The sequence below is a fragment of the Diceros bicornis genome, chromosome 17, assembly GCF_020826845.1.
Source record: "Diceros bicornis minor isolate mBicDic1 chromosome 17, mDicBic1.mat.cur, whole genome shotgun sequence".
Taxonomy (NCBI): domain Eukaryota; kingdom Metazoa; phylum Chordata; class Mammalia; order Perissodactyla; family Rhinocerotidae; genus Diceros; species Diceros bicornis.
In genome coordinates, this window is record NC_080756.1 from 15332108 (window position 1) to 15344530 (window position 12423).

Below are 12423 nucleotides of genomic sequence, written 5' to 3' on the forward strand. Positions count from 1 at the left end.
AATTGTTTTATATGCAATATTTAACTAAACTGTAAATAATTTAATTCTACATGGAACAGAGCATTTATGTCACAAGAATTAAAGCCAAGAGTGCATTTATTTGCCTTGTGCTTCTCAGCAGGTTTCTGGGTTTCTGCCATGGGTGACAGGAGAACAAACAATCACTCAGAAGTGACTGACTTCATTCTCGTCGGCTTCAGGGTCCGCCCAGAGCTGCATATTCTCCTCTTCCTGCTATTTCTGCTCGTGTATGCCATGGTACTTCTAGGGAATGTCGGGATGATGGCCATTATAATGACTGATCCCCGGCTGAACACACCAATGTATTTCTTCCTAGGCAACCTCTCCTTCGTTGATCTCTTCTATTCGTCTGTTATTGCACCCAAGGCTCTGATCAACTTCTGGTCTGAGAGCAAGTCCATCTCCTTTGCAGGCTGTGTGACCCAGCTCTTCCTCTTTGTCCTCTTCATCGTGACTGAGGGATTTCTCCTGGCAGCCATGGCTTATGACCGCTTCATTGCCATCTGCAACCCCCTCTTCTACTCTGTCCAGATGTCAACACGTCTCTGCTCTCAGTTGGTGGCTGGTTCCTATTTTTGTGGCTTCATCAGCTCCGTTCTTCAGACCAGTGTAACATTTACCTTATCCTTTTGTGCTTCTCGGACTATCGACCACTTTTACTGTGATGACCGTCCACTTCAGAGGATTTCTTGCTCTGATCTCTACATTCATAAGGTGGTTTATTATTTCTTATGCAGCATTATTATTTTGCCTACCATAATTGTCATTATTGTGTCCTATATGTATATTGTGTCCACAGTTCTAAAGATACGCTCCACTGAGGGTCGTAAGAAAGCCTTCTCCACATGCAGCTCTCACCTAGGAGTCGTGAGTGTCCTGTATGGTGCCATCATTTTTATGTATTTCATCCCTGACAAATTTCCTGAGCTGAGTAAAGTTGCCTCCTTATGTTACACCTTAGTCACTCCCATGTTGAATCCTTTGATTTACTCTCTGAGAAACAAAGATGTCAAAGAAGCCTTGAGAAAGATCTTGGGGAAAAAATTGTTTTTATTTAATTCTATTTTAACGTTGCTATAACTGAAAGCCCTGGGAGTTATGACAATTTGGGGAAAGACTGATGCAAAAAACGCACCCATGGATCTTAGAAATAATTAATCTCAGTAAGTTTATTTATTTGAATTCCATGTATTTGCAGTTGAAGAATATATTTGGATTATATATTTCCTGGCTGTTGATTTTGAAGTGGAATGGCTTTCTCCATACTTCGTCTTCATTTTGGATAAAGATAATGATTGACATATCATTTGTCTTTATGGAAAATATATTCCTAGTTTTCTACTGCCTCTCTGAAGATGTTATTTGGGATGTATTGTTTATCTTGAATCAGTAACATATGTAATGTGGATATGTATATAATTGGTAGAGGTAACAAAATCTGACATAATAAGCAGACAGCCAAAAATATAAGATTTACTGAAGAAAACCTTTTGAGTGCTTAGTGAGAGAATCAGATACTCTGCACTGCACAGAGGCCTAAGGATGATGTGTGAGTCACTCTTAATTGTCCAGAGCCAGAATGAGTGACACACTTATTTCATGACTTCTCAGCTTGAATAGGTTATTCTTGAAAATTCTCCCTTTTCACAAGAAATCTGTAGTGAAAATAAATCAAAAGTATACACAATTCATTTTTGTCATATATGTTTTTGTGAGAATTAATTCATCAAATTGATATTGAATTTTGGTGTACTCTTTGCCATATGAACATCTCCAGGAATAAATAATTTCTCTACCTAACCTCACAATCAAATGAGGAGAAAATTGTTCAATAGAGAACTAAACTGCCACGTGGTAAACCCAGTGAAAAGACATCTATAGAAAATGCAAGGGGACTGGGGTCTCTAGAGGTGAGTGGTCTTAACAGTCAGAGAAAACTTCCTAAGCACATTTTTAAAAATAAATAGAATTGAGCAAGATGAAAGAGACAAGTTTCTGTGCAAAGGGAAATTAACTATATAGTGAACTGTATGCAGTTTAATGAGTGATTTTTAACGCACAAGACAGGAAGTGAGAGATGAGACTTCACAGGGAAATCGTACAGACCTATATGGCAAACCAAGCTTCAAAGATGACCTTTGTTCTGTAGACTGGGGGTAAGCATTGGGGATTTTTAAGAAAGGTGGCATTGTGTTCAAATTGGCATCTTACAAAAATCACATTGGTAGTTTTTTGAAAGATAAATAATCATAGGGCGAATATGGTAGTCAGAGAGTGTGTGGTCGTCCAAGTAAGAGCTTATGGTGGCTTTAACAAAGGCAGTCTTATTAGAGATAGCGAAGAGAGGGACTCTCTTTAAAATGGCAGGTAAACTAAGCTGAATATTGATCGATGGTTAAGAAAATGAGAATGAGGGAGCAGTGAATAATGACTTCTAATGTTTCAGCATCTGTGACAGGGGAAACACTACCTCATAAAATGAGGAGAAAATATGAGTAATACGAGTTAATCGTTAACTTCAGAGTTAAGGAAATAAGCTCAGGAGTCAGACTGATCTTTCAGATTCTGTTTGTGCGTCTGTAGCTTTGGGCGAGTTACAGAATATCTCTGCACTTTAGTTTCCTCATGTAAAATGAGGTGCATAGTAGTATCTACATCTTAGAGTTACCTGAAGGATTAAATAATATAAATTTCATATAAATTGGTTGAATCTATATATTTAACAGCTGCCAGATTTATTCTTCCCTCATGCCCTCAATACCATGTCGTTTTAAGTCTGGGAGAAGAAGACAATAATTTTCTCTGCCCCTTTCCCTGATTCTTTGCCACGGAGCATCCCCAATTCTCCAAGATGACCTGTTTTAATTTCCATAGACAGATCTTGAGAAACTGCTTATTTATTTCAGTCTTTACTTTTCTTTCTGCTGATAACTAACAGAAAAGATTTAAAAATGACAAATAAAAATGAACAGAGCCCCCAATTTGATGCAAAATAGTATCTTATCATCAAATACTATATCTATTTATCTTTCCTCCCATGTCTTTCTTTAAGAGTCCTCTCTTACACCTTAACAAATGTTTCCTTTTTCACTCACATTTTTTAAAATATGTATTATTGGGGAAAATAGAGGACTCACTAGGTAGAAAAACCTTATGAAGATTTTCAGGTAAGTGGTCATTGTGTCTTGTCTCCCTCCTGAGATGAAGTAGAAATATGTTTAGGTTGAAAGAGGCACGTTTTCCTAACACTCCTCTGGGAGTACAATGCAGGATCCTTCAGGTAGCACTCTGAGTCCTGTAATGGAACACGCCTGCAATGAAACGGATCCTGATTCTTTATGATTCCAGCCCACCCAAGACCCAAGCACAGGGTCCTTGTCCAGTGGATGTTAGTAATCTTATATTTAACTGGAAAGAAATCCTAACAATAGAGTTGACTGTCAAAGGAGAAGAATGTTTTTCTTAACTCACCATGTGCTGCACCCCCCCAACCACCATCAGATCCCTCACATACAGATAAATACAAACATAATCATAGTCTCTCTCTCTCTCTCTCTCTCCTCTCTCTCTTCACACACACAAACACACACACGCATAAACACACATACACACACCATGATACCTTTGAGAAAAATACCAAGAATGGTCACTGACTGAATCACCTCCTAGAGCAACATACATCCAGTGTCATCCAGCTGACTCAGAAAAGAGTCCTTGGGCTGAGGTAGAGGCTGACAGACCTCACCATAAGAGGATATGCATAGTCATTTTTCAATGCTTATATTTTACCTTCCTTTACTGATGTTGCGTAATTGCTGTCATTGCTACAGGAATTATATTCAGGCATATTCTGTTCTCACTCCTGTTTGGAGTGAGACTCAGGGAAGTTGGATGAGCTGTACAGAGTAAGTTCTGAAAGCAAGGATGAGATTGAAAAAAAATGTTAACTAGCATGTTAATATAAATTAAAATATATACATAAATGCATAAATACATATATGTATATATATGATTCTCTAAATATGATATATGCATTATAAGACTGCTTATAAAATCATCAAAGTTATGGTGCAAGTCATGAACAAAATCATTTTAATAATATCTAGCGAATTTGTTGATTTGGGAATTACAGGCTATTTTTCAAGACATCATTGTTAGTACCTAAATCACATTCTTATTTAAAACATTATGCACATAAGGAACTTCTTCAAACTCATCTAGTGACTTCCTACTACATTTATAATTGTAGCTGATGGTAGCGTCAATAACTAGTAAAGTTTTCTTAATTTAAATGATCATGTTTATGGTGGTGAATCCTTACTCTCCTGCTGCTACACTAACGAGCTTTTAAGGTTTTAGCCTATTTAACATTGAGATTTTTATATAATAAATATATTCTATTGCCTTGAGTAATTTCCTGTTTTTTAAGCCAAACTAAATCTTCAGTCCACAAAAAGACATTTCTAAGTCATTGTTCTAAAATGCTAGTCCTTGGATCTAAAAAAGCACCTCCACTCAATATTTTTTCCTAAAACTTATTGAGGAATAACTGGTATGAAGTAAACTGTATTTATTCAGAGTGTATAACTCTGTGAGTTTTTACAGTTTTATACATCAATGAAATCATTACCACATCAAGATACAGAAGATTTCCATCACCTCCAAAAGATTTATCATGCCCTTTTTTAGTTCATACCTCCTTCCAAATCCATTCCCAGATAACCAGTAATCCAATTTTTTTTTTTTTGCATGCAGACACACCCACACACACACACACAGTATGTAATCTTTGCTGTCAGGCTTCTTACACTAGTGAAATGATTTTGAGATTTATTCATTTTGTCATGTGTATAAGTAATTCATACTTTTTATCATTGAGTAGTATTCCATTTTCCATTGTACACATACACCAAATTTTGTTTTTCACTCTTAAATTGATGGGCAGTTGAGGTGTTTTCAGTTCTTAGATATTGTGAGTAAAGCTGATATGAACATTCACATACATGTTTTTAAGCCAGGGCCAACTCCATCCCTCCCCTCTCTCAGTCCACCATGATAGAAAGTCCACTTGCTCAGACCAAAGCTGACAAGAATATAGGGATTCTTCTTCCACTAGATCTCAGTCAAAGTCTACCATATCACCTTGAGATTAGCAGGCTGCACATATTTCTTACCCCTTCTAGCTCCATGTTGCAGAAACTCTATTCAAGTCTAAAAATGTCTGGAGATCTCCTCTACCCAGCCCCCATTCATAGGTAGAGGTTTTACCCCAGGCATGATAGGCCAAGAATAATGGGGCCTCAATTTTAGTTGCCCCAGTTCAAGGATAGAGGTTCTATGCCAAGAGAGACAAGCTTAGAAGACCATTGGCTCCTGACCTCACCCAGAAACCTACTCGTAAAGCGGGGATGTCACTCTGAGAGAAGTGTGCTACTGTTCCAGCTCCAGTTCCAGAGAAGTTGAACACAGGTTTTACCTAGAATAAAAGGCAGGCCATAAAACAGAAGGCTCCAAAGCTCTCCCCAAGTGAATTGGCTTTATTTGGAACAAGTGTGGGAAAGTTCAAGCATAAGTGATATCACAAACATAACACTATTTCATGATAAGCAATTAAGAGGAGACCAGTAGCTACACAAGAGCAAAAACTAACTGCAGACCAACTACAAGTTTACCAGAGAGAACCAGGGAAGGAAACAGCTAGTAACGGTCTCCTGCAGCTGGAACAAACCTAAAAGACTGGCCTTAAAATCTATCCCTACAAAGGGGACCAAATTTAGTTGGATCAGACTGTAGAGCAATATATGTCCCTGATGTTTTCAAAACAACAGAACAAGAGGAATTAGTGGAGGCTATCTGCTCGGTAGGAAACCTATAGAGGCAAAACACTCCACAAAATAATAGAGAAAAACACAGCCAAAGGTAGCCTTGATAAAACCACTGTCATGCAAGAGTAACTGTGCAAAAGCCTAAGGTTGTGCCTCTGAGAAGGGACACCACAGGCTTCTCAGAGCAAACAGAATTCAATAATAAAATAGTCCAGCAGAGTCACTAAAAACTGAACAAGCAAACAACAACAAAAATATAGAAATTATTTATAAAAATTATTCTGTTGTTTAAAGGTACATTAACTGAAAGAATGTCATATAGTTGGAATCATACAGTATGTAGCCTTTTCAGATTGATTTCTCTCACTTAGAACCTGCATTTACAGTCCTTCCATGTATTTTCATGACTTGATAACTCATTCTTTTTAGTTTAGTTTAGTTTAGTTTAGTTTAGTCCATTGTCTGGATGTACTACAGTTTATTTATCAATACCTACTAAAGGATATCTTGGTTACTTCCAAGTTTTGGCTATTATGAATAAAGCTGCTATAAATATCCATGTACAGGTTTTTGTGCGCACATAAGTTTTCAACTCCTTTGGGTAAATACCAAGGAGCACAATAGCTGGATCACATAGTAAGAGTATGTTTAGTTTTGTAAGAAACTAGCAAACTGTCCTCCAAAGTGGCTGTACCATTTTGTATTTACACTAGAAATGAATGAGGATATCTGTTTCTCCACATCCTTGCCAGCATTTGGTGTAGACAGTGTTTTAGATTTTGGCCATTCTAATAGGTGTGTAGTAGTATCTCATTCTTCTTTTTGTTTTTTTTAATTAATACTTTAAATTTTTAGAGAAGTTTAAGGTTCACAACAAAATTGAGAGGAAGGTACAAAGATGTCCTATATATTCCCTGCCCCCACTCATGCATAGCTTGCCAATTATGAACATCCCCCACAAGACTGGTGCATTGATTACAATCAATAAACCTATATTGATACATCATTATCATCCAAAAATCCATAGTTTACTTTAGGGTTCACTCTGGGTGTTGTATATTCTGTGGGTTTGGAAATATATAATGACATGTATCCATAATCATAGGATCATGTAGAGTATTTTCACTGCCCTAAAAATCTGTGCACTCCCTATCCATCCCTTCCTCCTCCCCACAACCCCTGGCAACCGCCAGTCTTTTTCCTGTTTCCGTAGTTTTGCCTTTTCTAGAATGTCATATAGTTGGAATTATACAATAGGTAGCATTTTCAGATCGGCTTGTTTCACTTAGTAATATGCATTTAAGCTTCTTTTATGTCTTTTCACAGCCCAGTAGCTCATTTTTTTTAGTGTTGAATAATATTCCATTAACTGGATGCGCCATGGTTTATTTATCCATTCACTTACTGAAGGAAATCTTGGTTGTTTCTAAATTTTAGCAAGTAAGATTAAAACTGTTATAAAGATCTGTGTGCAGGTTTTTCGTATGGACATAAGTTTTCAACTCTTTGGGTAAATACCAAGCAGCATAACTGCTGGATCATATAGTAAGAGTATGCTTAGTTTTGTAAGAAACTGCCAAATTGTCTTCCAAAGTGACTGCACTATTTTGCAATTCCCACCAACGATGTATAAGAGTTCCTGTTGCTCTACACACACACCAATGTTTGATGTTGTCAGTATTCTGGATTTTGGCCATTCTTATAGGTGTGTAATGGTGTCTCATTGTTGTTTTAATTTGCACTCCCCGATGATATACGATGTGGAACATCTTTTCATTTGCTTTTTTGCCTTCTGTATATCTTCTTTGGTGAGGTGTCTGTTAAGGTCTTTGGTCCAATTCTTAATCAAGTTGTGTGTTTTCTTATACTTGAGTATTCAGAGTTCTTTGGATATCATTTATCTGATATGTCCTCTGCAAAAATTTTTTCCCAGGCTGTGTCTATTAATTTCATTCTTTGACAGTGTCTTTCACAGAGCAGAAGTTTGTAATTTTAGTGAAGCCCAATTTACCAATTATGTCTTTCATGGATCATGCCTTTGGTGTTGTACCTAAAAAGGCATTGCCATACCCATGGTCATCTAGGTTTCTTCTATGGTATCTTCTAGGAGTTTCATAGTTTTGTGTTTTGCACTTAGGTCTATGATCCATTTGAGTTAATTTTTGTGAATGGTATTAGGTTTATATCTAGGCTCACATTTTTGCATGTGGATGTCCAGTTGTTTCAACACCGTTTGTTGAAAAGACTATCTTTTCTCCATTGAATTACCTCTGCTCCTTTGTCAAAGATCAGTCGACTATATTTATGTGGCTCTATTTCTAGTCTCTCCATTCTGGAACATTGATCTGTTTTCTATTCTTTCATCAATACCACACTTTCTTGATTACTGTAGCTGTAGTCAGTCTTGAAGTTGTGCAGTGTCAGGGCTCTGATTCTGTTCTTCTCCTTCACTATTGTGTTGGTTATGCTGGGTATTTTGCCTCTCTGCATAAACTTTAGATTCAATATCAAAGTTTGCCAATATCTACAAAATAACTTGAGGAATTTTGGCTGGGATTGCATTAGATGTATAGAACAAAGTGGGAAGAACTGACATCTTGACAATATTGAGTCTTTTTCTCCATGAATATAGAATATCTCTCCATTTAATTAGGTTCTTTAATTTCTTCTGTTAGAGTTTTATAGTTTTCCTCTCATAGACTTTGCACTTATTTTGTGAGAATTATACATAAGTATTTCATTTTGGGGGCAGGTGTGCTGATATAAATGGTATTGTGTTCGAAATTTTAAATTCCACTTGCTCATTGCTGGTATATAGAAAGCAATTGACTTTTGTATATCAACCATGTATCCTGAAAACTTCCTATAACCTCTTATTAGTTTCAGGAGTTTTTTTGTCATTTCTTTCAGATTTTTTATGTCATGTGTGAATAAAGACAATTTATTTTCTTCCTTCCCGTTCTGTATACCTTGTTGTATTAGTTTGCTAGAGCTGCCATAACAACATACCACAGACTGGGAGGCTTAAACAACAAATTTATTTTCTCACAGTTCTGGAGACTGGAAGTCCGAGATCAAGCTGTCAGTGGATACGGTTGCCTCAGAGGTTTCTTTCCTTGTCTTGCTCCCTCTTCACGTGGTCGTCCCTCAGTGCACATGCACCCCTGGTGTCTCTCTGTGTGTCATAATCTCCTCTCCTTATAAAGGCACCAGTCAAGTTTTACAAGAGCCCATCATACCAGCTTTATTTTAATTACCTCTTTGAAGGTCCTGTCTCCAAATATAACAGCAGTTACATACTGCAGTACTAGGGGGTTAGGGCTTCAACATATAAGTTTGGGAAGACATAATTCAGCCTATAACTATTTTATTTCCTTTTCTTGTCTATTGCATTAGCTAAGACTTCCAGTAGGAGGTTGAATAGGTGTGGTGAGGGGGGACATCCTTGCCTTGTTCCTAACCTTAGCAGGAGAGCTTCCAGTTTCTCACCATTAAATATGATCTTAGCTTTAGAATTTTTGTGGATGTTCTTTTTCAAGTGGAGGATGTTCCCCTCTATCCCAGTTTGCTGAGAACTCCTTTACTTTTTATCCATTTGTACCATCACGACGCACTTCATTCAAGTTCAAAATGGTGAGAGACACCTTCCTTGGTATATACCAATCAGTTAATATTTTCTGTGTATTTTCCCTGCAATTTTTGAGAACAGCCTTTTTTCATTTACACTGGCATACTTCAAGCCCACATCAATAACATGAACTGATACAGCAGTTTCCCTAACTCCAATCTTATCCCCTTTCAATATATCTTCCACATAGCCCTGAAGATTTCCCCTGATTACCGACCACCTGTTCTCAGGCACTTCACTTTGCAATATCTGTGTTTATCTTTGGCATACACAACTTTTGATTTTAATTGTCTGTCCAAAGATGTAATTCGTACACTAAATTGTAAGATCCTTAAAGAATGAGGTTATTTACACCTGAGCATACCACAGACCAGGACATGTGACAAAGGTAGTTAATAAAACTAAACTAATAAATAAATATTCAGAGGCATACATGAGTAAATTTTGGATCACAATCTATTTTGATGAGAGCTTTGTTCATATCCCTTTATTAAATATTCTTCACAATAATTAACAAAGGAAAATATCAGGAAGATCCAAATTGAGGGAATGATGCTTAAAAATGTTTGCACATCTCTATCTCCCACTTTGGTTCTCTATGCTATGTTCCAGCAACAGCAGTGCCTCAGAGCTCTCCACAATGTCTGACACACACGATATATAATTTTCCATGTTCATGCATATAGTGAAAATTAATTATTGTTTTTTCCTTCATATTATGACTTATCAATATAACATATATAAAATCCTTGATTCAAAGTAAAAATTTAATAACCAATTTACGTACTAAAGAAATTAGTTATAAAATTGGGATATGTTTCATTTAAAAAAATAATTTGGGCATTATCATAACTTATCAATGATTGTGTGTAACAGGAGGAGCAATTCCAAAGACAAATATCAGTCAAAATATTGTTTAAACACTATAATAAAACAAAAATACCATTCAGTGGAATGCCATAAATAGAAATCAATTCTGTGAAATAAAATGTTATTTGAAATCAATGGGAGGGTTTGTCTTGAAAAACACTTCTCTAATGTCCAGTACGTCTGCCATATCCAGGACGTTCAGGATTAACAATTTCTCAATGGAAAAAAAAAAAAAGTAATATATGAGAAGGGCACATCACCTCAAAAAAGCTTCAGATAATGTTTTGATGATATTTAGGAGAAAAACGTTCCTTAATGGCCACCAAGGAGTATGAAATAAACATCTACAACTCCTTTGGTGGAAAAGAAATAATAATCAAAGAATAGTATTTTTCTTCTCTAGAAGGTTCTTTAGCGCCTCTTTGACATCTTTGTTTCTCAGAGAGTAAATCAAAGGATTCAACGTGGGAGTGACTAAGGTGTAACATAAGGAGGCCACGTTACTCAGCTCAGGAAATCTGTCAAGAGTGAGATACATAAAAAAGCCAGCACCATACAGCACACTCAGGACTCCTAGGTGAGAGCTGCACGTGGAGAAGGTTTTCTTACGTCCCTCACTGGAGCGTGTCTTTAGAACTGTGGACACAATATACATATAGGACACAATAATGACAATTACGGTAGGCAAAATAGTAATGCCACATAAGAAAAAAGAAATCACCTTACGAATGTAGAGATCAGAACAAGAAATCCTCTGAAGCAGACGGTCATCACAATAAAAGTGATTGATGGCACAAGAAGCATAAAAGGACGCAATAAATGTTGTTCTGTTGGGAAAAATTGCCGTGATGCAGCCACAGAAATAGAAACCAGCCACCAACTGAAAATAGAGACGTGTTGACATCTGAACAGAGTAGAGGAGTGGGTTGCAGATGGCAAGGAAGTGGTCCTAAGCCATGTCTGCCAGGAGAAATGGTTCAGTCACAATGAAGAGGACAAAAAGGAAGAGCTGGATCACACAGTCTGTGAAGGAGATGGACTTGCTCTCATACCAGAAGTTGTTCATTGCAGCGTTATTCACAATAGCCAAGACTTGGAAGCAACCTAAGTGCCCATCAAGGGACGAATGGATAAAGAAGATGTGGTATATATACACAATGGAATACTACTCAGCCATAAGAAACAATGAAATCCAGCCATTTGTGACAACATGGATGGACATTGAGGGTGTTATGCAAAGTGAAATAAGTCAGAAGGAGAAGGTCAAATACCGTATGATCTCACTCATTAAGTAGTAGATAATAACAACAATAAACAAACACATAGAGACAGAGATTGGATTGGTGGTTACCAGAGGGGAAGGGGGAAGGGGGGAGGGCAAAAGGGATAATTCGGCACATGTGAGTGGTGATGGATTGTAATTAGTATTTGGGTGGTGAACATGAGAACACGATGTAATCCATGCAGAAATAGAAGTATAATGATGTACACCTGAAATTTATACAATGTTATAAACCAATGTTACCACAATAAGCAAAAAATTAAAAGTTAAAAAAAAGAAATTGTTCATAGCGTTGGGTGAAATAACAGACAAATAGAAGAGATCAATGAAGGAGAGTTTGCCTAGGAAGAAAAACATTGGTGTGTTCAGCCGGGGATCAGTCATTATAACACCCATCATCCCAACATTCCCTCAAAGGACCATGGCATATACGAGAAGAAATAGCAGGAAGAGGAGGATATGGAGCTCTGGGCGGACCCTGAAGCTGACAAGAATGAAGTCAGTCACTTCTGAGTAATTACTTGTTCTCCTGTCACCCATGGCAGAAACCTGCTGAGAGGCACAATGCAAAAGAAACAAATGAACTTTTGGCTTGGATTCTAGCTACAAATAATCTCTTACAGTATTAGGATTTACAAGACTATTCTATAATCATTATTCCTTTTAACCTTACAAAATTAGTGTGACTTAAATTTAAGCCAATTCCAACTGATGATGAATCAAAAGGTTAGTTTTATGCCCCAATTCCTACAAGTGGTGGAATTAGATCATTTTCCTTTGAGTGTAACACAATGCCT

General features: G+C 37.0%; 1 protein-coding gene and 1 pseudogene across 1 annotated transcript; one reads left to right on the forward strand and one right to left on the reverse strand.

Annotated features, from left to right (window-relative positions):
- Positions 1-87: 87 nt before the first annotated feature.
- LOC131416560 (olfactory receptor 9K2-like) lies at positions 88-1101 on the forward strand. Its single transcript, XM_058559228.1, has one exon. It carries the CDS (start codon positions 139-141, stop codon positions 1099-1101), a length of 963 nt encoding a protein of 320 aa, XP_058415211.1. The 5' UTR covers positions 88-138.
- Positions 1102-10720: 9619 nt separating this feature from the next.
- On the reverse strand, positions 10721-12217 carry LOC131415700 (olfactory receptor 9K2-like; annotated as a pseudogene).
- Positions 12218-12423: the final 206 nt, after the last annotated feature.